Source organism: Acanthochromis polyacanthus, chromosome 5, assembly GCF_021347895.1.
Source record: "Acanthochromis polyacanthus isolate Apoly-LR-REF ecotype Palm Island chromosome 5, KAUST_Apoly_ChrSc, whole genome shotgun sequence".
Taxonomy (NCBI): Eukaryota; Metazoa; Chordata; class Actinopteri; family Pomacentridae; genus Acanthochromis; species Acanthochromis polyacanthus.
The window spans coordinates 12357820-12384096 of NC_067117.1; the positions used below are offsets into that span (position 1 = coordinate 12357820).

At 38.1% G+C, this 26277-nt stretch overlaps 2 protein-coding genes across 2 annotated transcripts; both read left to right on the forward strand.

The window, feature by feature from the left end:
* Positions 1–3547: 3547 nt before the first annotated feature.
* Positions 3548–16451, forward strand: slc2a11a (solute carrier family 2 member 11a). Its single transcript, XM_051948830.1, has 12 exons — positions 3548–3657; positions 4133–4231; positions 6489–6649; positions 7154–7278; positions 7468–7597; positions 7716–7864; positions 8348–8535; positions 9145–9255; positions 11479–11580; positions 12080–12155; positions 13317–13444; positions 14180–16451. Exons 1-12 carry the CDS (start codon positions 3634–3636, stop codon positions 14396–14398), a joined length of 1512 nt encoding a protein of 503 aa, XP_051804790.1. The 5' UTR covers positions 3548–3633; the 3' UTR covers positions 14399–16451.
* Positions 16452–18292: 1841 nt separating this feature from the next.
* LOC110947899 (solute carrier family 2, facilitated glucose transporter member 11-like) lies at positions 18293–23782 on the forward strand. The gene is made up of 12 exons (XM_022189227.2): positions 18293–18313; positions 19110–19208; positions 19871–20031; positions 20900–21024; positions 21105–21234; positions 21574–21722; positions 22312–22499; positions 22604–22714; positions 23022–23123; positions 23192–23267; positions 23357–23484; positions 23588–23782. Exons 1-12 carry the CDS (start codon positions 18293–18295, stop codon positions 23780–23782), a joined length of 1485 nt encoding a protein of 494 aa, XP_022044919.1.
* Positions 23783–26277: the final 2495 nt, after the last annotated feature.

Below are 26277 nucleotides of genomic sequence, written 5' to 3' on the forward strand. Positions count from 1 at the left end.
GTCTTTTACCTCTGGCCTTGTCAGCTCTAAGAGAGGAGAAGATCTTTTGAAATCATTTCAGCTAGACATCTTCATAACTGCTTTTCCAGTAAGTATTCCATCAGCTGAACTAGAGAAGATCATCACCTAAACATTAAAATGAAGCAGCAGATTTATTCCTTTATTGACATTTCATGTTCTTTAAAACGTGTGAATGTGCACACGCCAGCTTCTTTTATTTTACTGTCAGACCAGCTGCTGAATGAGCTGCAGCTCAGTGTCTTGCTGTGATCAGTGGGAAACTTGTCCTACAAAGCAAACAAAGAGCAGCAGCAACATTTTAAACCAGCTCCATCTGCTGGACGCAAACAATTTGTCACGGACACGAGCCCTGATTCTAACACTGTATGGATTACATTAAAATATGGATTTTATAAAGGTAATATACAAAGAAATTCAAATTCATATTGGAGCTCCAGTGTGAAGTTGTTAAAATATTGACCTCTGGGCTGGATTACAAGGGAAATTCAGGCAACCAAATTGTTCAGGTTCACAGAATCTTAGTGGCTTTGAGTAATCTAAATAACTTCACTTTTTTTTTTAAAGTAATTAGTACCATGACAGTTAAATATCAGCTAAGAAAGCTGTGAATAATGCTCACTGTCAAAATATCAACTCAAGTGTTAATTATTATCTAATTCTATGGCCCTGTCTTGTAGAACTTAAAGAAAAAAACTACAAATGGACAAAGAAAACTTAGGGGGAAATGCTTATCAGTCCAAACTGGTGCACACACAAAGTTGCTCCTCTGTGGTCAGTCAGGAGTGTAACATCTTTATGCTGACTGTACAGAAGTTTAATGTGTTTATTTATTCATTAAGAACAGTCAAAATCAGTCTAAAATAGAAAACATAGGTCGACACAAAATGTTGGTGAAATAATCCACAGCCAGAGAAACACTACATATAAAATAAAACAGACTAAAAAATATGACTCATAATGAGACTGATCCAATCATTTTAGCGTAACGGGAATAAGCATTTACTGCTCCAGCACAGCACAACAGACGTCACGATGCAATCAAGGACCAGCATACTGGAAATGATAATGGTCAGATGGAGAGAAGAGTCATAGAGCAGACATTACAAGCCAGTAATGAGTCGCACATCTGTGATGCATAGAGTTAAAGAGGTTATTGATGCTGCTTATCAAACGTTGTCCCGCTCTTCCTGAAAGGCTTGGAGGAGTTGGTGGACAAGATCCTGATGTTGGAAATCCAGAGCATCATGTGGCAGATTGTCCGTACCATGCTGTCTGTAATGATTTGTGAGATGACAAATGGTGGAGTTGTGTTCAGGTGTTTGGATAACTGATATGCCAGTATCTAGCAGTCAACAGCCTGTTCCTGTTTGCTTTTATTTCTTTTCTTGTCATTTAACCCTCATATCATCCTGCATGCCAAAATTGACCCATTTTAAAGTTTGAAAATGTGGGGAAAAAAATATATTTTCACAGTGAAACTTCTGATGTCCACATTTTCAACATTTTTGGGAAATCTCTGAACATTTTTTAGTGGAAAAAAAGAAATGTTAAAAATGTTTCTTTAAGAACATTCACATAAATATTTCGCTGGATTTTGGTTGATTTTTATGTGAATGTTCTTAAAGAAAATATTAGAAGTTTTACTGATATATATGGAATCCCTGTAGATATTTTTAGGATTTTTTTTAGAAGATTTTTCTAATTTTTTTTTAAATATTTAGAAGAATTTTCTTGCCAAATTTGGGGGATTTATTTGAAATAATAATTTTAAGGGAAACTTTTAAGGAATTATTGAAATTTTCTTCCTGACGGTTTTGTAAATTTTCTGAAATTTGGGAAAATTTTTTGCTGAATTATTGGATTTTTTAAGGCAGGGAAACAATATTTTTTGGTGCGTGTAAATGAGGACAACAGGAGGGTTAAATAAAGCTGCATTTTAAGGTGGACTTGTACTGTCACTGGTTAAAAAAAAAGTGTCACCAATCTGATCTGATCATTCTCCTTTAAAGTTGAACCTGACAAGTGTATGGATTAACTCAAGAGAATTTGTCGTCATCAACACTGGCTAAATTTAACCCTTTTTTAACTGTAACAATAGAAATGAGATTTTTAACTTTTTCACGAAGATAGAAAAGAAGACAACTTGTACAGAGGCATTTGTAAATTACACTCAAATGTTTTAGTGCTGTCACAGAGTTCTGTTGCTGGGGAGAGAAAAAAATAAACAGTCAAATGTCAACTAAAACATATGGAATATGAGATCATCACTGTCACTATATTAATTTGCATGTGAAAGGATAGTAGTTGAAATGTCATATTTAGAGTGCAAAAGATCTGATTTGCAAGTGTAATGTGCAGATGATTCATTCTTACTCAGGATATCAAAAGATAACCTTTGAAAATCTATTAGTCACAGTGTAAAGTAACAAATTTAGCCATGTCATTTACCTTGGAAATTTGCCTTCTTCACTGACAAAGCGTGATAGATATTTACTGCAAATACCACTAGCAGGGAGCAAAAAAGCAATAACATAAAAAATGGCTGATCAATGATATCCCAAACATCACAGAATGGATAGAAATAATTCAGAATATATACATTATGGAACGACTGACTTTTGCTCTGAGACATGCAACCCAAAAAGGTGAAAGGTATTAGGAAAAATGGACATGTTATCTGAATATCATATGATCACAGTTATTATTGTCATTGATTGATCATTTTTGAACTGTGTGAGAATGCAAGGCTATATGTCTTGCAATGAGCAAACACCAAATGAACTTTACCCATAAATACATTCAAGACTCAAGAAAGACCTGGAGGATCAACACTTTGTACCGACAATCTTGGACACTTGGAACCTTGGCTTGGCTTTTATGGTATTACACTGTGCAGGACATTATTCTGTCTATATGTTGTTCTGTTTGTTTGTTTGTCATGAAAAATAATAAAAAATCAATTTAAAAAAAAATTAACAAATTTAGCCAAGTTTGCTACTTGAATACTTGAGTATCTTATTTTATGCTTCGACTCCATGATATTTCAGAAGAACATATGTTACTTTTTACTCCTGTACAGTTTTCTGATAGCTGCATTTGTTTTGCATCAGATTAAAACTAGGATAAAATGAAGAATGTAAAGCACATATATGCACATTTTGACTTTTTTTTTTTACCTGGGCGTTTTTAAATTGTCATTGTGAATAATCCACCACACGTCTGCATGTCTGCATCATATGTCTATGGTCTGCATCCCTTCACCTGAACATTCCTCCACACTGCGCATGCGTCGTCACTCTATTACTTACTTACTTACTTACAGTTAAGTTACGTTAACGAGAGGATGCCACCACAGTGATCTATCAAAAACAGAACATCTTGCTGGTGTGGAGGTGAGAGTGTGTTGAGAATTAATTTTCCGTTTGTGCGTCGAAGCGGCTCGTTGCACAGCAGCCAGCCAATCATAGGAGACCTGAGCGCACCCTGCAGGCGCGTGCTCGTGCGGACTCGCGCAGTGTGGGTTCGTCACGTCAGTTGAGGGGTATTTTATCTCTGTTTCATTCCCATCGGACTTCATCAAGTCACTTATTTTACCATCACCTTCGATTAACAATGTCGCATGCTGGTGAGCAAAAGGTAAAACAACAGATTGTATTTTCAATAAATCATCTGTTGGAGTTTTTAGCCTGCAATTCCTTTTTAATTAAGGGCTCAGGCAGCATTATGAAGGAAATTCTTGCAGCAAAGTTACACTGGTTAGTTGCTCCTGTAAGTTTTTGGTGCAACTTGAAGGACTTTTGAAGTTTTTAATGTGATTGTATTGTATTTTTATAAAACAAAGTAACATTAGAACAGCTATGGTCATGCAGAATATTGATATATATATATATATATATATATATATATATATATATATATATATATATATATATATATATATATATATATATATATATATATATATATATATAAAATAACCATAGAGTTATAAATTGCAGGTGTTATTGTTTCTTCATATGTTATGATATCTCCATCCTTTCTGTGACCCCAAGCCAATATACTCTTAATGAAAATGTAAATGTACCTATCTGTTTTCTGTTTGTATTAACAGAGCAGTTCCCTGACTCTGGTTCTAATGGTTGCTTCTGCAGCCATTGGAGGAACTCTTCAGTATGGCTACAACCTCGCTATAATGAATTCTCCCACAACTGTAAGTTTTTGTTATTTATTTATTTTTTGCTGTTCTTACTGTTTGTCGGCTCTACCATCAAATATGCATCTGTTATGTACAGTATATAAACAGGCTGAGAAGGGTCAAGTGTGCATGTTAAAACAGTGTTAAGTACCACATACCAGCATGGATGAACACTGCCAGTCAAACATTTGGACACACTCTCTCATTTAATGTTTTTTTAAAATTATTTTCATGACTATTTAGATTGTAGATTCTAACTGAAGGCATCAAAACTATGAATGAAAACATGTGGAATTATGTAGTAAACAAAAAATGTGAAATAAGTCAAAGTATGTTTTATATTTTACGTTCTTCAAAATAGCCTCCCTTTGCTTTGATCACTGCTTTGCTCACTTTTGGCATTCTCTGGATGAGCTTCATGAGGTAGTCACCTGGAATAGTTTTCACGAATCAGGTGTTCCTTGTGGTAACAAGGAACACCTGATTCTTTGTGGAATTTCAGCCTTCTTAATGGGGTTGGGACGATCAGTTGCGTTGTGCATAAGTCAGGTTGGTACACAGTTGACAGCCCTATTTGACAACTGATAGAATCCATATAATATCAAGAACCAATCAGCTGAGTAAAGAGAAACGACAGTCCATCGTTACTTTAAGAGCTGAAGGTCAGTCAATCTGGAAAATTGCAAAACTTTGAGTGTATCCCCAAGTGCAATCCTAAAAACCATCAAGCGCTGCGACAAAACAGGCTCACATGAGGGTCGCCCCAGGAAAGGAAGACCAAGAGTCACCTCTGCTGCTGAGGATAAGTTTATCCGAGTCTCCAGCTTCAGAAATCCCAAATTAAAAGCACCTCAGATTAGAGTCCAGATAAATGCCTCACAGAGTTCTAGTAGCAGACACATCTCTACATCAACTGTTCAGAGGAGACTGAATCAGGCCTTTATGGTCAAACAGCTGCTAATAAACAAGCAACAAGCAGAAGAGATTTGTTTGGACCAAGAAACACAAGGAATGGACATTAAATCATTGGAAATCTGAGCTTTGGTCTGATGAGTCCAAATCTGAGATCTTTGGTTCCACCTGCTGTGTCTCTACATGCATGGTTCCCACTATGAAGCATGGAGGAGGAGGTGTGATGGTGTTTGGGTGCTTTGCTGGTAACACTGTTGGAGATTTATTCAAAACTGAAGGCAAACTGAACCAGCATGGCTACCATGGCATCCTGCAGAGACAGGCCATCCCATCTGGTTTGCGTTTAGTCGGACCATCATTTATTTTTCAAAAGGACGATGACCTCAAACACACCTCCAGGCTGTGTAAGGACTATCTTACCAAGAAGGAGAGTGATGGAGTGCTGTGTCAGATGACATGGCCTCCACAATCACCTAAACCCAATCCAGATGGTTTGAGATGAGATGGACCACAGAGTGAGCCAACAAGTGCTCAGCATTTCTGGGAACTCCTTAAAGACTGTTGGAAAACCATTTCAGGTGACTACCTCATGAAGCTCATCCAGAGAATGTCAAGAGTCTGTAAAGCAGTGATCAAAGTAAAGAGTGACAATTTTGAAGAATCTAAAATATAAAACATATTTTGATGTATTTCACATTTTTTTGTTTATCACATAATTCCATATGTGTTCACTCATAGTTTTGATGCCTTCAGTGAGAATCTACAATGTAAATAGTCATGAAAATAAAGAAAAACCATTAAATGAGAAGTTGTGTCCAAACTTTTGACTGTCAGTGTACACACACACTGACAGTGTGGTAAATTAATACTGACTTCTGTACATGTGAACAGTGTTCTGTGCTGCCTGCACGATCTCTGTTATTTCATATTTGGGTCACAGTGTAATTTGGCACAAAATAAATTAGTTTCCTGGCCTCTGTGATTAGTAATTCTAATTGTAGTGCGACCAGTTTTATTGTGCTGTAGAAACTCATTCTGGATGCAAGATTTTTCCTCAGTGGTTTGTGTAGCTGAGCAGCTGCACTGATGAATACAGAGACCAACTTTCATCAACAGCAAAACAATTCTGCGCTTGCCCATAGATATGAATATTTTATTCCGGTCATATAAAACTGCACAATTAACATCAAGGCTGTGCTGAATGTTGAATTGTCTTGAATTAAACCCAAGTGTAAACAGACAAATTGACAGGAATCCACAATGGCAGAGGTAATACATATCAGCTTTAACCACTGCTCTGTTCACATGCATGTTTGTTGTTAACAAGGTAAAACTTTAATGGTTGACTGTCTTGTTGTAGTTTATTCAAACTTTCATCAACGAGACTTTCCTGGAACGCTGGGACATCCAGCTGGAGGATTACCAAGTGACACTGGTCTGGACAATCATTGTCTCCATCTTCTCTTTGGGGGGTTTTGCTGGAGCTCTTATTGCAGGACCAATGACCATCCGCTTTGGGAGGTAACATTAGATGCTGCTTGGATGTAAATAAGCACAAAAGCTGTAATTGCAACGTGCAGGGAGTGAATGATCAACATGTTGACACGTGCATGAGTGAATGAGGAGATTGTTCATTTACTCTAACGTTTGTACACGTCTGAGACCCTGCAGATTATGTTGAACATTTATACACATGTATCAGTCAGGCTTCAATACTTCAGCTTTACCAAAATGTGCTTTAAAAAATAAGATTGGCACAATTCTCTTATTTCAGACTGTTGACAAATCACAGAATGGAACCAAATGCCCATTTCAGTGCTTCTAGACCCAAACATACTAGTTAAACAAAGCAATACATTCTCCAAAAACGCAATTTCATTTTCCATTTTGCCTGTTTTTAAACGTTAATGATAATCCGCAAAGAACAAACTACGCAATATTTATGCCACTTGCCCGAACTGAAAAGTATTTACCTCTAATAGACTCTGAGTAATTAGAAAATATGTCTTTTTTTCTCTCTTGAAGGAAGAAATGTCTGCTGTTGAACAACATTTTTCTAATGAGTGGTGCACTCTTGGCGCTGACAAGTAGAGCTGCCAAATCGTTCGAGATGATCATTATCTCACGTGTCCTGGTTGGAATAAATGCTGGTATGTCACTAAATATTTGCTTTCTGCATCAGTTGTACTGTTAGATTCCCATTTCATGTTATATATCTATTGTGCATGCAGAACAACTAACCTGAATGTTAATGTGAAAATAGATCCATGTTGGAATTAATAATAATAATGATTAAAGAAAAATATAAATGAATTCACAGAAAGCCTTTTTTTTTGTAGGAATCAGCATGAATGTGCAGCCCATGTATTTTGGAGAAAGTGCACCGCAGCACTTACGAGGAGCCATCTCCTTGTCTTCAGCTGTTTTCACAGCATTCGGGGTTGTGTTGGGACAGGTGGTCGGACTCAGGTAGGTTCACAGAGTAACTTAATTCATTAAAATAGGCTAATCTTTTGCTGGAAAAAAGAAATGTGTCATGTGAATTTAAATGTTATCCGCAGTAACACTCTGGATTATTTATTTAAAGAGAGATTTTGGGCAGTGAGCCGTGTTGGCAGTACCTTCTAGCCAGTAATGCCATTCCTGGCCTCATTCAGCTCTTGACCCTGCCGTGGTTCCCAGAGAGTCCCAGATACCTGCTCATCGACAGGGGGGACAAGGAGGCTTGTATTAACGGTGGGTACTGCACTGTGTCGACCAATAGTAGACGTTCATCCAGTACTGCAATGTAACTTTAGAGATTAGGGCCCTTCCACTTAATTATCTCATGTCCCTCCAGATTTATTTTGTGACAACTTGAAGAGGGCTAATACTCCACTGTATTACAAGCTCACAGAAACAGTCAATTAAACTGTCTCTATATTGACTATCTACAAGATTAAAATGTCACGTATGCATTAATCCATCACTATCAACAGTCTAACAGCATGATAAGGGCAATGCATCAGTCACAGACGCTGTTCTTATGTATTTGTAAGAATCTTTTTCTGATAGCTGCTTCTGCTTCCAATGTCTAAAGGTGTTTTTGAATGCAAGACCTTTACTCATAATGAAGTATTCTTGCATTGTTGGCACTTCGGTATTTGGTCCATCACTGCTCATGCGTTTTTAAAATGAGCTAATTCTCGGATATTAAATGTGTGGTTTTCTCCTGGTCAGCTCTGAGACGTCTCCGAGGCTGCGAGGTCCAGAGCAGCGAGCTGGATGAGATCCTGCAGGAACAGGCCGAAACCAAAGGCATGAGGCCGAGGCGACCCTGGGAGCTTTTCACCGACCGCTCTGTGCGCTGGCAGCTCATCTCCGTCATGATCGTCAGCAGCGCCATGCAGCTCTGTGGCAACGACTCGGTAAGAAGAATCAGCAAGAATGGCATCATCAGAGCCGCGATCTGAGAGTGAGATGTAGAGTGCATGTGTTGGCCTCCATAAAGGCACGGCTGACTGTAGCACATTGTTATATAACCCATGCAGATGAGTGTAACTGATCCCAAGTACAGAAACAGTATCACATGTTCTTTTGGCCACAGTTTTCCTACGCTAAGTTGGGAGGATGATTGGAAATTTGAGATGATCCATCAGTGGTGCCTGTCATGTCAGGGTTTCTTCACGTTCCTGCAGGTCACATCAATAATGTATGATGGTGACGAAGGATCGTCTCTCATCGTAATGCTCAATGAATAATAAGTGAAGGCAGATTATTGGATATTATTTATTTTATTTTTTCATTTTTGCCCTGAATATATGAACGTTCAGAACATTTCCGGACTTCATTTTCTGAGCTACAAGATACTTTGTCACCAGAAAAGGCTTTTAACCACATGCTTGGCAGTTTTGAAAAGGGAGCTGGGTATTAGCACAATTCTTCTATGTACAAATACTGGCTTAATCAGCTTATCATTGCATTTTAACACTTGTGGCAAGCAATGATATTTTTCACATCTTCTGGTGCTTTTGCAGATTTACTTCTATGCATCGTACGTGTTTAAAGAGGCCGGAATATCCGACGATAAAGTCCAGTATGTCACAATCGGCACTGGGACATGTGAATTCACGGCCTGTATAATGTGTGTAAGTATCCGTCATTAAAGCTCTCGTTATGTAACCAGCTTGAGGCAGAGAGAGGCTGTTGTTTGCATTCTTATTAAAGCTTTAATGCAGGAGTGAGAATAGCTCCCAGTGGTGTGCATACACTTGAGTTTTATATTTCTTTACACTGTCTGGAACACTTATGTAATGTTACATTAGCACGATATTACAACAATTTACAGCAGGATGCATATTTTTCCCTCAAGCAAGCAAGACATTAGAAAGTGAGAGCGGATTAAGCTGCTAAATAGTAAAAGCAATGACAATAAATCACTTGAGACAATGATGTTATGTCCAAGGAACAGTTTCAAAATTGAAATCAACACAGAAGGGCTGTAAACCTTCTAATGGGAACCAGAATAAGTCTATGAGAAAAAGACTATTTCTCACTTGATGTGCTTCTTAAGGAGTTTATGGTCTCAGTTTCTAGTTTCAGGACATTTTAAATCCAGAATAGTGTTCATTTTGTGGTCACCATACTTTTATGGTCTTATTTGGAGGAAAAAAACACTGAAGCAAGGCATGTGTTGTGTTTGTGTTTTTGCTGGGACAAAAGCAGACACTGAGGCGAGACGAAAAGTTATGAGGTTTATTGAGGGCAAGGGGAATAGTTGAGGGAACTGGCTGGTGGAGAGGGAGAGTCTTTGCCTGTGAGGTGGAGAAGATGTGGAGCTGAGCAGAGGAAGAAGTCTTGAATGTAGAAACAGCACACAGAGGGAGTGAGTGCATGTTCTCCTGGACACAGAAAGCAGCAGCAAGCAAACACAAAAGAGAGTTAGCCATACACTACCACACATTTAGCTGAAGAGAGACTGCAGAACTGGTGTCTTTGTACTGTGGAGGGTGATTAGAGGATGAGCTTGATCGTTGTGCAGCCGGCCTGATGGGTGTCAGGCCTACAGCAGACACAGAGCAGAGAAGGGTTGGTGACAGAGGCAAAGAGAAAAGAAAAAGACACAAAACCCGACAAATAAAGTATGTTTTAGGACAGTGCCACCTTTTGATTGACAGCTTGCTGCCTTATCACAAGTTCTCAATCTTCATTTGTTGTTTGAATGAAGGTTGTCATTTAATTGACGTTGCCTTAAACCAATGACTTAAAGATGAGATATTTCATTTTATTAAATACTTGTTGCCTCAAATTCTCTCTCCTTAAGCCTCTTCCTCGCCACCTTATATCTTAAGTTGAAGGACAAAGACAGAAGGAGAGGAGCCGATGAGAAGAATCAAAGATGTGCGATTAGTGAAATGAGATTAACCCCTAAGTAGTGATATCCAAACGGCAAGCTTGAGGTTTCCCACACACCAATGAGTGACTTTCATATGCAGTCCATGACTGCAGGCAGGAGGCAGTTAGCTTATCTTAGCATTAGGACTGCACCCAATGATGAACAGCCAGCCTCACCCCAGTAATAGCAAAACCCATCTACTACCAGATCTAATACTCTCCAATGGACATGTTTTATCTCAACTATTTAATTTGTTAAAGCTGAAGTATCTTTGCCTGGCAACTTCATGGTATAGATAAGACTTAAGGAAGTACTAAGAGTACCTGCATAACCCTCCCTCATAAAACTACCAATTGTTGATTTTACAATCTGTTTTTTGCATGGATTCAGTGGAAAAGATAGAATGTGACTTTTCTGTTATTTACTGTAGATTTGCTGGTTGGTAGATCTCACTACCTTCAAAGCAGGCAGATTAGCTGTTTCCCCCATGTTTCTATCCTTGTGCTAAGCTAAGCTGTGCTCCCATCAAGTGAAATAGACTGTAGCTGCTCAGCCAGAGGCCAGAGTCAGAGCCAGAGTTTTTGACATAGCTTTTATATACCATATGTTTGCTCTGACCATGTTTTCTGTACTGTATTATACTGTTAGTAGTGATGGCTCAACATGGGCCTTGAAACCCCAGCACCATCTGCCTCTGTTGGGCCCTTGAGCAAAGCCTTTAACGCTATCTGCTCCAGAGGTGCCTGTACCTGTACTTCATACCAAAGCTGGGTTATGCAAAGAAAAAGAATTTCACTGATCTGTATTGTGTAAGTGGTGAATAATGGCATCTTTTTCTTCCAGTTCAGTGTAACTTCTTGATTCGTCCCTCACCCATTCAGTTGTCACCGTTACTGCATCATAGCTACCTCACTCTGAAGTTGTAGCTGTAATTTGAAAGAAGAACAGCGCATGATGAATGTTTTGATGCTTTCAGAACCTGCTGGTAGAGCGTAAAGGTCGACGGTTCATGCTGATGGGAGGCTTCATCCTCATGACCATCTGGGCTGTCGTCTTCACCATCGCTCTGTCGTTTCAGGTGGTCGTCTTAATTAACCAAATCAGTCTGCCTTCTTCAATTACATTAGTATGGACTAGACTGTATAAACAGTGAATATCAGTTCATGTATGTAATAGATTTGTGTTTACTTTGGTGAACTAATTAGTGAGTTTTATTGTCAGAGCTCAGCTGTACTGTGAGTGTTAAACTTATTCTGCAGGTTCCCCCAGACTGACTAAAAACATTTTGTCAAATTTTATCACCCATATGTCACATAAGAATTGTTGGAAATTGAAGACTAGGAGGCATTATGAGTCAACATCAGATGAAAGTAGATAAAAGAAGGAAATTATTATTGAAATACTTAATATATTGCCTGAATGGGAAAAATACTTTCAGAACAGAGGAGTGAGTTACGAGGTGGTTTGTTTCACAGCTAAGCAAATTTATGTTATCAAAACTCTGTACTTAAAATCTTTGAGATATAAAAAGGTCAGAGTGCTTGATCTGGTTTCTTTCCTTCCCTTCATGCAAACAGCAATACATATCCTGGATGCCGTACCTGAGCATGGCCTGCATCTTCACATACATTCTCAGTTTTGGCATGGGACCAGGTCAGTCACATTTTTTTAAAAATCTGGATTTTGCTTGATTACAAAATGTCTCAAGATACAATAGTTTAATTTGTATATGAAATGCAAAATGCTTGATTTATTCTTTTCTCAGTGAATTGTATAAATTTGGTTGCTGCTGTTTATTATTTCTCATGAGATCTTATTAACTGCCAAAGCTTTATAACTGCACAGAAATTAAACTTGAATGCTGAAGATCATTTGTCATGTAAAGGACTTTTAAGTTCAACCATTGACATAAAAACTCACGTACACTTCAGATGATAGAAAGCAAAAGCTCTGTGCTATAATAAATCTTAAAGGTTTGCTTCCAAAGTGAAGTATTTTAAATTCAGATATATTGCAATGATGTGTAAAAATGTGATGCAGCTTGTAGAATCCTCGTCATTACTGCATAAATGAATGAAGGAGTAACTTATTATTATAATAGCATTTATGTGTAATTCACTGAAGTTTGATCTCATCAGACATTAATTGTGAAACACAAGCAAACAACACTGAAATTAATTTTTAAAGCAGCTTTTAACCATGTTAAACAATTTACTGCTATTTCACAGATTTGCTCTGTTTTGTTAAATTTGAGATATTATCTAGTAAAATCACAGAAGGAAAGGTTTTAACTTTCTTGTCTGGGAGAAAAAAAAACATTTTTCTCATCAAAAATATGATTATATTTTAGTCTTTTACAATATGCAACCATGAAATACTTAATGCTGCATTTAAATGGACTAAAAATAGCATTATTTTACAGATATTTGCCATTATCTCAAACTGAAATTATATATGTTAAGGATTGAGAAATGTTTTTAACAAAAAATTTAAATTAAAATGATAAAGTCAAATCACAGAAAAAAAATAATTTACATATCACCAGATTGTTTGCATCAGAATTTCTAGTTTCACAAATAGTGTTTCATTCTTTTACAATATGTGAACATAAAAGCGCACTGTGTACAGTTACAAATGCAATCATTTTGCAGATACTGTTGTTTCACAGATTTTTCACTAATTATTATTATTATTATTATTTTTTTTTTTTTACTATTTTCAGTGTTAGCCATGCTATTGTGAAAGAATATTTCTAAATATCTGATAAACTCTGACCAACTCAGTATGTTTTTGTTGTGTTTTTGTTTTTCTCAGCTGGAGTGACCGGGGTTCTTCCCACAGAGATCTTCAACCAGACTGCGAGGCCTGCAGCCTACATGATCGCTGGCTCCATGATGTGGATCAACCTGGGCATCATTGGAATGATCTTCCCATTTCTAGTGGTCAGTGTGTCCTGATTAGTACCACACAGCTTGTGAAAACAGATGTTTTAACTGTGGCTTAGGAAGACCTTTGTCATGTCTGGTGTAGATTCTGGAGGTGCAACTGAATTACATTAAGAGAAATGTACTATTTTTGTAGTTCAGGCCACACAAAGGAATAAAAGTCACAATGTTTCAGTCTCTGATGCATCAATTTAGACCATTCTTTGTTAAGCTAAACCTTGAAATTTAAGTCAATCAGTTGAAACTACCAGTATATAGTAAATTATATTATAGAGTCCTAACCTTAATATTTAAACTCTCATTTCCCTGTTGGAAAACACTTTTTCTCATTGTTGTGTTGTTATGAATGTGCTGTTGTAGAAATAAAAATTACTTCACTGAACTTGACTAACCGTAAATATATAGTCGAAATATAGTTACTATTATTTTGTACTTGAAACAAATCAGAAAAACAATTCTGGAGCAAAACTTGGCGCACATCTTTTTAGTCAAAGGCACCTTCTAGCACCTCCCAGAGTCCAGAATCTGAAACTGCAGAAATATGTGAAACATGAGGATGCTGTTGTCTTTAAATAAACTTATTTTCCTCTTTCTGATATTTCTGAGGCTTTAGTTTATTCCCAACAATAGAAACGATTTCCTTATTGTTGAAGAAACATACTGAACTCTGTACACAAACATAAGTAGAAATCACTGCACGTCTAACAGCTTTTTGTCGCCTTCTCTTCACAGAGTGAGCTGAGCGAGTACTGCTTTGTGCCTTTTGCTGCCGTCTGTGTGTTGTCTGCACTGTACATCGGCCTGTTTCTGCCTGAGACCAAAGGAAAGTCTCTGTCAGTCATCACACGTGAATTCAACAAGCTCAACTTCAAAAACCAGGATAAGAACTTTGAATCGCAGACTGAAGCTCAGTATCAGCTGGGTGAAGTGTGTCACTCCACAGCCTTGTAGAAGAACTTTCTCTCCTGAATCACACAATCCTGTTGACGTTATGCCTCACATTGGCCTGATCTGCTGCTGCTGGAAGATGAAGGAACTCTGAGAGGAGCTTTCATGTCACTGAAAGACACGTAGATCCACTCTAGCTCTTTTTTCTGGAGTATATTCTCAATGAGGAGAAATGCTCGTTTAAAGGATTCATCTTTGGCATTTTCACACTATTTGTTTTTGCTGCTTTGTGTCCCTGGTTGATATGAAACAAACGTTGAAAAACTGCTTAATATGCAGCCGACATGATCTGGAACACACAAAGTGATGATCTTGTGTTATCAGACACAATTGAACACATAAACATTTGCAGTTACGGTGTCTGAAAAAACATCTCATTGATTTTAAAGGGCTTTTTTTTATATAAAGAATCCAGCATTACTGTCTTGCTATCAAAAAGCAATAATTTTGATTAGATTTTTTTTCCAGTTTTTATCATTTAAGTGGGCTGCACAGTAGCTTGGTGGTTAGCACCATTGTGTCACAGCTAGAATATCCCCAGATCACATCCTGACCTGGACCTGGGATCTTTCTGCATAGAGTTTGCATTTTCTCCCTGTGCATATGTGGGTTTTCTCCAGGTGCTCTCACAGTCCAAAAACATGCTGAGGTTAACTGATAATTCTAAATTGTCTATAGGTGTGAATGTGAGTGGGATTTTTTTGCCTCTGATACACTAGGGACCCATCCAGCTGTCTCCTGCTTTCATCCTCAGTCAGCCGGGATAGATTCCAGCATCACCACAGCTTTAACTAGAAAAGCACTCGGAGAGTGCAGACCATAGATATATGTATATCTGTGGTGCAGACCTCCGCCAAGGATAGAGAGGAAAACAGGAAACCCATGCAGTAAAGGATCACAAGCTGGAATTGAACCTGTTCTGTTTACAAATCACCTTCTTAACCAGTTGAGCTATCTGGACACATTGCTTCTATTTGTTGGACAACATACTAACCTATGATGTTTTTGTCATATTTTGGACCATATACTAAAACATACTGTAGCACTGAGTGGTGACTTAAGATCTTACAGTTAGCACACCAGGCTTTATTGTCTCTACCACAATAAGCACTCTAGAACTCACAACATACCGGCTCGCAGGCCGAGGTCACTCCTCCCGTAACCCCCCTGAGCTACGGTACACATAAAAACAACAAACACACAAATGAACTCAGAATGCAGAACTGAACTAACTAAATGCAACCAGTAATTAAAGCACGTCTGGAACAAACAAACAACCCCGTAAAACAATTCTCAAAGAACACATAATTCCCCCCATGATGCCTAGCGACCCCCCCTACCCTGAACACAGTCACAGCGGCCCCCACGGCCGCTACAATACTAAAAAATTCAAAGTGATCCAGAATCCAGGGTCCTTTCCGGATTGCCACCAAAATTAAATCATCTCTTTCTCTTACCATAGTCTACATCCCCTCAAAATTTCATGTGAATCTGCCCAGCTGTTTTTGAGTTATCTTGCTAACAGACAGACAGACAAACGCCGGGTGTCACATAACCTCCTTGGTGGAGGTAATAAGGATTAATCAGTGTGTAGATGATGGATGGATGGATCATTTAAGCGGACAAGGAAAATTGTTTGTCACTTTTTTAAGCAGAGTGATAGATGACTATCTTATCAATCCAAGCAGGTAAATTAGTCCTTGCTTTATACTGTTATATAGAAGGTCAAAAGTCACAGTAATGAAGCTGCACATCAGGACTTTCTACAGAATGCTGTACTTCTCCTTGTTTGGCAAACGACAGCACTTGAAACGAGATTGTATGTAGGTAGAGCTAAATCGTACTCGTAGTTAATTTACACCTTGACGAGCTGTCCAGTTACATCGGTTCGCACAGTTCATTCATGCAATAAGGTACTATGGTGTTACACATTAACACTTTCAGCAAAGACTGAAATTAGTAATCTGCTGTTTTTACAAGAGTGAAACGTGTAATTGTTTATGTTGCATATTCATGGCATTCTTTTTGTCTTAATGATTAAAGAAACTTTCTTTCACTGACAGTGTTTTCTGCCTGGAAAAACTTGTTTGTCTGACTTGGTACATATTGTTAAAGCATGGACTTCAACTTATTTTTTGCTTAATTTAAACAGTCAGTCTACAATCACAATCACCAATGGTCTCATCCTTTTTACTTTGTTTGTACCAGGTGTATGCATTAGTCTGAAACACTTGAAAAAAACCATCACAAAATTTAAAATCAAAATTGCAGCATCTTTAAAGAAATCAAACGTTTAAAGCTGCAGTTTGAGGACAATGGAAAATGTGTATGCACTGATGAAAAAAAATCATTAATAATACATAATATAATTGATTAAACCAAAACATCTTCTTTCTAAATAGTTAATAATATTGCTTTAGGTAAGTAATGCAACATGCAGCAAAGAACTGAGATGCTAAATTAAAATAGGGAAATTTATGGTAAAACTCAAAAATTCTCTGCTTGCAGTTGTAAAACTGTACTCGATGCAGCACAACTGCAGGAAGTAGCTTCCATTAAAAATAACTCCTGCTGCAATTCAAACTGGCTGATAAATAGTCCTGTTGTAAATCAATATAAGGATGCAGGAAAGGAAAAGCTTTCCTCTTGTTTTGAGGATAAATATCAGACGAACGGTTTGAAAATACAGAAAGATTCTAAAGATTTGACTTTTCTGTCCAGACAACAACAGAAACAGGCCGTTCATTCGAGTGGGTGTAATGGTGCATCCAAAAAATGCATTCATGTGCTTCATACATGCATTTTCAATAAGTAAATGCAAAATGTGAGTTTGTTAGCTCTTTGACATGACGTGACACATGATGGGACTTTGAGGAGGAGACTCTGTCCACATGACAGCAGCTTTCTGAAGTGATTTCTGCAAAATTAAGGTAGCTGCAATAGTTGGATTATGTCCTCTGTGTTATGTTTCACTTTGGCCTGGATAGTTGTCATTAGTTGATGTAAATACAAATTTAGTGCACATATTTGTAAACATGATGTAGATATGAGTATTAAACGGAAGAAAGTCCAGCATGGAAGACTGATCACAACATCTTATGCAACTCTGAGCTTGTTTAAGTCAAATACTTGTTTTTGCTCAGCTGCACACAATCGTGTTTTTCATGCTTGAGAGGTCTAGAAATGGTTATTATAGCAGGTTGTTGCATATACACAAGAGGAGAGTAACTCCATTTTTACTGTTAGTCACTTTTACATCTATCAAAGGGTCTAGATAAAGTCTGATTGTTTGATTGAAGACGTAAATGAAAAAAGCAATCTATGTAAATCTATAGTAGATTTCCATTTAGAACAATCAGTAAAATGTAATATATCAAAGTTCCATTTGTAAGTGTGTTTCATTTGATTGTAAAATGAACTGCAATTCGTAAATCACTGGTGTTAGTCAAACTCTCAAGATGCTTCATCTTACCGTTCCATTAATACAACTTAACTTTGCCTTTTTAACATTCTCATGTCATCTAAAGTCGAACAGAATCGAACGAGTGCACGGACTGTGTCTCCATAGGTTACTAATGATATACAATGTAAAAGCCCCTCGTGGCCTCACATATGCAGCAAATAATTCATCCTCCCATGTGCATGCCGGACCTCAATGTCCTTGCTCCCCTGTTTATAACAAGTTGTAACAACCACAAGAACCAAACCAGACAGACCAGGTTGGATCTAGTGCAGCGTCTGGTCATCCTGATCACCCACATCAAAACAAGACAGTCTCGCTCTAACAGCATAAATGGACAACTAAGATCTATTGATGTGTAACTTTGGGTGGCATCCCTCATATATGCTGCTCCTCCGCTCATTTTGCAGCCAAGACATCAGCAGCCGGTGCAAAATATGGAGCAGACATCAAAAAGGGTAAGTGGAGCTTAATAAATTCTGGCTTTATTTTATTATTCTGTGTTTACAGCAAACTGCTAAATTCGACGCATCACATCAAGAAATTTTGTTTGCGTTTTTGATGCAGTATGTTTGACACCTCATGCTTTATAAAATACATTGCATGCAAGTTGCTCAGTTGTGCAACAACATGAAAAGCAATGATTGTTTTGTAGGATTTTATATTGTTCTTGCACTAGGATTCATGAGTTTGTTTTGCTTACTAGTGCTGCACATGAACACCACAGCAGATAACACATAATGGAAAATAACTGCCCTTAATTTTTAACACCGTGTCAAACAGTCTAAGTAACTGTTTGATAAGTGTAGCAAATTATTGGCTGTCTGAACTGTAGTGGATACAATAGCATGAATGAGAAAAGCTCAAATTAATACCTCAAAACTGTACTTAAAGCTTTAATATAAGACTTCTGTAATGATTTCTTATGTCCAGGCATGTACCTGAAAACTAGCTTTTGAAGTTTCAAAATCTTCATCTGTACAATAAAGCAACTAACAGCAAATTTATAAGACCTGAGTGTCTGTATTTATTGCAAGAAGCTTCATCTGTTTGGGCTATTAAACATCTTTAACAGAGCTTAATAGGAAAGAACTGAGTATGACATCATACAGAGTATAGAAAAGGTTAATACAAGTGGATTTACGCATGTCATTTATAATCATTGAAGTGCACCGTTCAATGAATCAGCACATATAACCTAATTATTGTAGCAAAGACTGAGGCTGCGTAAATGATGTTTGTTCCACATGCCAGCTGCAGTACTGGAGGCTCTACTTGCTGTCGCTGGTGTTGGGAATTGGAGGCTCATTTCAATATGGAATCCAAGTTTCTCTCATCGCTTCTCCAGCAGTGGTAAGATCTCACTCAGGATCAGTATCTTTGTGTCAGACTGCTTCAAACTGTGCAGTATTCAATGATCTATCTGCAGGGAAGGTCTTCAATCTTCACAAGGTTTACCTTTCATAAACTTTTTAAAAAGACGTCCTTCTTCAGAGTTTCATTTTGACGTCACTTCATTGTTATTGTATTTAGTATAATATGCAGTGAAGAACCTCTGAAGGCCAAGTCTGAAGCTTTGCTGAACACAAAAACAAAGGAGTGTTTTGAAAAGAGTCAGAGACAAAAACAGCAAATGACAATAAATGTGCCAGAATAAGGACAGCAAGGACAAAACATACAAACAGGCAAAGTCAAAGTGCTTTTCATGACTATTCAAAAAAGGACAGAAAAAAAATGTTTCACATTCACGAAGGACACAAGTCAAACTGAATTTCAATTTATGAAGCTCAATATCATAATTGACAGGAGTTTTAGACACTCTACAGCAAACTGCATCTCTATTATTTGACCTTTGCAACTGAGGGGAAAAACAGCATCAAAATAAAGTCAAAAAGTCACTATGAAAATCAAAAGCACAGACTGAGAATATGAGCTCTAGTGGTTTATAGTTATGTTGACTGGATTTGACATCAGGTTTGGCCAGATGTCTCTTATCATCCCTGACTCTCCTGCAGCACGTTCAGAGTTTCGTGAACTACACATGGATGTCGAGGTACGGAGCTCCGGTGGACGATTCTACCAACCAGCTTATCTGGTCGTTCATCGTGGCCGTGTTAAGTCTGGGAGCCTGGGCTGGAGCCATCCATAGTGGCAGCCTTCCAGTCCATTACGGCCGGTAAGAAAAGCACACACACACACACACACACCAGTATTTTGTTGCTTATTAACAGCAAACACTCAACAATAACTTGCTGACTTCTTTGATTTTCAAAACCTGATAATCATGTACCTGAAAACTAGCAAAATCAGTTTTATAAAATCAGTTATTTTAATAGACAAAATAACTATTAAAACAATCAGAAATACACTTTATTGTTCACCTGGTGATGCTCATTTGCACCTCTGGACATAATCAAGGGACTTTTTTTCTTAAATGTTCAGATCAAAAACAACATTACAACCACTGACAAGTTTCAATGACAGTGGAATTCACTAAAGCCAGACAGATTCCGATTTTCTGATCCAATGGACTTTATTGCTGTCACCAGACTGCTGTTTCAATACATCGCTCACAATCAATAGAAATATTGTTTACTACAAATTTGCATGATTCAGAATTGTTTCTTTAGGGTGCATGCAAATTAAACTTTCTCTGGTTCGTCAAACACAAATGTATTCATCAGTATGGTTTGTTATTTGTTTGCTTCAGAAGTAATGGAAACCAGAAAAGCAATTAGATTTTTATTTAGAATAAAACAAGAAACAAAACCTTTGCAGATTTAAATGAGTTTTAGCCTGTAGATAACCTGTGAGGTTTGTCAAAAAGCATTTAAGGAACTTTGTGGGAATAATGAAGATGGGAAATAGCAAGCCGAGCTTTGTCAAACTATTCCCTTAATGAAAGATGTCTTCACGGTTTACAAGTGTAGCTCAATAGGCAAACATTCATGAGAGATGCTCGTAAACCGATGACATGTGGTCAGAAAATAAACTTCCCTGAACTTAATTTAATCAAACCTCTGTCATTTCTTGTCATTCTGCAGGAAAAAAGCTCTTCTGATTAACAACGTTGTGGCGATGGTCGCTGCCTTGCTCATGGTCTTCAGCCGCATGGCCAAGTCTTTTGAGATGATCTTGCTGGGCAGATTTCTCTACGGATACAACGTTGGTATGTTCGGATGATGTGTGGTGTTTGTGTTTTCCTTCAGCGCTTTTTCTCTTCTTTCATCATTTTGTGTCTCTCCGCAGGTCTCGGCCTCAGCGTTCACCTCATGTACCTCGGGGAAAGTTCCCCAAAGAAACTCAGAGGTTTCATGACCCTCACAAGCTCAATCTTCATTGGTTTTGGGAAAGTCATGGGTCAGATAATTGGCATCAAGTAAGAACTGAAGCTTTAAAGTGCAAGTTCACTTATATCTAAAACAGAGGAACATAATCAGTGAAGACAAATCAAGTAGAAAAACTCCCTTATTGAAGCCAGATTACATTTCTGGCTGCAAACATTGTTCTGGCATGTGTCCAGTTAGTTATTTCTTTGCTTAATTAAACTCTTTTTCCTTCACCAAATCAGATACAGCAATTTGTAGAGCTTGTCTTCCTAATTAGTAAATAGCACAAACTGATCCATCCAGTGCAGTATTTTTTGTGTTTTCATTATCAGTGTTCCCCTTGTTATTCAGTATTTTTCTAACCTGCCTTTGTTTTGTGCTCTGCTCAGGGAGATCATGGGCACAGAAGAGATGTGGCCGTATCTTTTCGCCGTTAGTGGGATTCCTGCCATCCTACAGTTTGTGTTGCTGCTGTTCTTCCCCGAGGCCCCTCGATACCTTTATATAGATAAAGGAGACACTGAAGGCAGCCATAAAGGTGAGTCGCAGCAGCAGACTCACAATCTGAGGAACTAATCAACAAATGCGGTATTTACACGCAAAAAAATGGTGCATTTCTGGCAATGCCATATGGAAGAATAAACAGCCGTGGTGGAGTACTGGTCTCTGAGTGCTTATCTAGTTTAATTTTATGTTTTTCTCATATTTTTTGCCTGCTGTGTGGTTTTAGAGTGTGGTGATAAAGTGGTGTACAACTGATTGCAAGACAAACTGCCCGAGACAAAAAATATTACCTCCAACATTAAAAATCATAGATTTTTACAAGAGGTCTTTCAGTAAGTTTTTGAACGCATCACTTTTACATCTATTGTATTTTGAGTGAGGTGTTAATAATTTCACTAAAGTAATGAGTCTGAATACTTCTTCCCCCACTGAATATGTACCATATATCTAATATAGAGGCTGGCTGCTCTCCATTATTTTCACTTATACAATTTTAGCTCTGGTCAAGCACCGGCAGGTTTGCAGACCTGTGTATTAAACCATCAGAACAGACAGCTCATTTTTCAGTGCTTGTTGTCATCATGTGTTTGTAATTCATACGTGTGTCTGCATGTGTTCAACAGCTTTACAGTGGCTGTGGCAGGAGGACGACTTGAAGCTGGAGCTGGATGACATGCAGAAAGAGAGACAGACCACACAGGGAGAGAAGGCCAAGACCGTAAAGGATGTCCTCACCTCTCGCTGTGTCAGATGGCAGCTGCTGACTCTGGCCATCCCCTGCGCTGGTGTTCAGTTCTGTGGCATCAATGCTGTACGTTTGTTTGATGACTATGAAGTGAGAGCTGTTTCACACGACATATTCTTCTTCCCTTTTATCCTGTTTGATGGCCTCTTGTCTGTCATCCTCCTGTTCAGCTGTACTTCTACGCCTTTGACATCTTCCGTGAGTCGGGAGTGCCAGAGGACCAGATGCATTACTTGACCATTGGTATTGGAGCTACAGAGCTCATCACCATCACACTGTGTGTAAGTGTCTGGAAAAGGAAGCAGCAATTGTAAGCCAATGACCTTCAAAGAATACACATGGATAAAAATCATGTCACAGAGCTCAGATTATGGACCTTTCCTATGCTTTAAGTTTGTCATATGTGGAGAAATAAGAAAAGTGACATGAGCAACAGCTTGTATTAGAAAATCTTTAATTATTCCAGGTTCAGTGGAAGCAGCCTTTGCATGAGTCTGAAATCCCTTGACATTCAGCAGGGATAAAGAGCTAAATGTGCGGCATCTAACCGGCATGATTCTTAATCTCTGCATCACTGCTGCGTCTCAGTCCTTCCTGATAGATCGTGCCGGCAGAAAGAAGCTGATGGGCTACGGCTATCTCCTGATGGGTGTCACCATGTGTGTTCTTACTGTCATGCTGTCCATCAAGGTAAACACAGTACACTTCTCCTCGCTGTCATGCAGAGGATAAATACTAATGTTTCTCTTTCTGTACAGGATCTGAATTCATGGATCCCGTATGTGAACATCGGCCTGATCTTTTGTGTCATTTGCATTTATGGGCTTGGACCTTGTGAGTAAAAAATAAAATTGCCGCTTATACAAGTTATTGTGTAAAGCTTAATGTGTCAGTGACTTCCTAATGTTAAAATCTTCCTCTAGCTGGAGTGTCCATGGCCCTCCCTGCTGACCTCTTCCTACAAGCCTGGCGTCCTTCTGCTTTTGTGATCAGTGGAACCATCAACTGGCTCGGCATGTTCCTTGTGGGCATGTTGTTTGGCTACGTAGTGGTAAGACACCCACTGTGCATGCATGTCTTTATATCTTTATATCTGTATTCATGTCACCCAGCTGTTCATTTCAACACAACCTGTTTCTGATGTACCCGCACAGGAGGGACTCGGACAGTTCTGCTTCCTGATTTTTGTGGCTTATTCCATCTTCAGTAGCGCATTTATGCTATATTTTGTCCCAGAGACCAAAGGAAAGATGATGGTGGAGATCATGGAGGACTTCAACAAGCTGAATTACAAGAACAGGGCAGCTGATGTTGAAAAGACTGAAGTTGCTCTTGCAACTAAATTTTAATTATTTTTTATTTTTTTAGTTTTACATCAGTTGTTTGGTTTTTTTTCGCCCCATAAACTACACATCTTTCAGGGAACAATTCTTCCATTTTTGTGTGTTATTTAATACATTGAGCATAACCTTGAAATCAGGTCATATACAAGAAGTGCTCACAGTGTGCTCAAGTTTTACAACAGCCCCATTTATCTAGCCTAGCCCTGCTAGACCCATGTTCTGAAGGCACAAGGGTCTAGGGACGCTTGACAAGGAGGGAGGCGGGCTAAAAGGTTGTCTATCAAATCCCTCTGCAGCAATTGGGTAGGTATACAACCAATCAGCGCAACGAATAGGCTCCTAGCGCGCCGGAAATCAGGGGATACCGTAGTTCGGTGAAGCCTTATTTATACAGTCAATGGGTGAAGCTCAAGTATATTACAGACATGTTAACAGAAAGATTATTCAGAGTCGGTGCTAATGGAGCTCAGCGACTGTTGTCGTTTTTGTTGTCGACCCTGGCGGAGAATTAAATTCGTTGCCGTGGGTTGTCTAGCGCGGCTAGGCTAGTTGTTTCCGGTTGTTTCTGTCAGAATCGTCGCGCCTCTGTCGTCACTTCGTTACGCCCGCCTTCTGACTCTACACTTCATGGTGATTGGTCCGGCCAGTTTTAGGAGAATCCAGCCTCAAGCCTTATGGAGGGTAACTAGACCCACCCTGGCAGAGAATTAAATTCGTTGCCGTGGGTTGTCTAGCGCTGCTAGGCTACCATTTATCTATTTTTTACTCAAATTTAAGCAGCTCAAGTCCAGTGAAAACTCTTACTCTTTTCCACAATGCAAAATATGTCACCAAAGACAAAAAAAAAAAATCACACAACACAGGCCTTCTTAGAGATTAATAAAATGGTTAACTTTCAATGTTTTTACAGCAATGGAAGCAAGTTAACTTTTAAAGTCAATAATGCAAACGGTTTCTACAGGTTCCCCAGATTCTACTGATTATTTGCAAACTCTGTACAAAGTCAAACTGTGTTACCACACTTACTGCTACATTATTAGGACAACACTGCACTGCACAAAGTGTTACCATAGGATAGGAAAAAAAGAAGATAACAGAGGAAGACAGACTGGTTTATCAGGAGTTCATCCTACAGCAAGAATATGATCCAAATATGAAAAAAAACAAAACAAAACAGTGGCTTCAAATGACTTAAGATTAACTGATTCTCAAGTCAATGCTTCATTTCCATTGTAAAGAAAAAAGGAATATCGGCTGCCGAAAGAGATTTACATTAAATGTAGGATTTCAGTTTTTTTCCTAGAAAAAAAACGGTATCAATTATTTGTTCAGTGCATTTAATTTCAGAGTACACTGAGACAGTACATGATGTAAATTTTAGTCACAACTGGAAAAATGGAGGTGTTCTAAAATGTTTGATCAGTAGTATATATTTAACATAAAATGAATGGCATTGCATCCAAATACTGTTTCTTGTTCTATGATCATCCTCCTAACATGTTCAAAATAAACATGGTATTTTTAGATAACTGTGTTCTCAGGTTGTTTTTTGGCAATTCATTCTCAAGATTTGCCTTTCTTTAATTTGAAATGGGGATCTATCAGTGCACTGGACTGCAGCATTTTATCTTCTCGCTGTTTTAACCAACATGAAGGAGAGATACAGTGAAATAACAAGGATCTCTGTGAAGGTTCTGGATTTTGAAAAAATATTAAATGCAGAAAGTATTCTGCTTGCTTGGTGACCGCTACCACTGCTTAATATTCCACTCTATACAATTTTTAATTCCATATACTTACATTTTGACAATGACAGTGATCCAGGATGATGATAAACATCTTAAAGCAATTAGAGTTTTAAGAAGGTATTTCCCAAAGAGTATTATCAACTCTATTTGAAAAAACAGAAGCTTGAAAAGGAGGATCAATGCGAGAATATACAATGAGTATCTTAAAACCCAATCGAAATTAAATAAAAATCAGAAAATCTGCATACATGTGCGTTGTATTTTAAAAGTTAACATACATAAATGTGCGTAGCGGTTTCAAAACAACATGAAGCTGCACCTTAAATTTGATGTTTAATTTCATGTTCTTAACACTTTATTCTTTGTGTTAGAATTTGCCAAGTAAAGACAGAAAGAAAAGAAGTTCATTCAAGTCCATTGCTCTTCTTGAAGGTCCAACATGCTCAGCAACAGCTGACATAAAGCATTTCTTTTATAGCTATTATTTGGCTCAATTGGGCAGCAGTTCAACATGTAGTAGTTTGAGTTAAATATACTTCATGCTTTCAGATTCTCACCGGCAGTGCAGTTTCCACGGCAACCAGCTTTTTATTTAACCGTTTCGTTTCATCGGTGCAGTGACCAGTCAGTTACTGTTGTTCCAGATTTGAATCTCACCAACAGTTTGCTTCCTCTGAGTAGAAGTAAAACAGATCATAGGTTCAGACCTGTGTTTTAATATTGTTCCCATTGTTTCTTCAGCAGACTACTTGA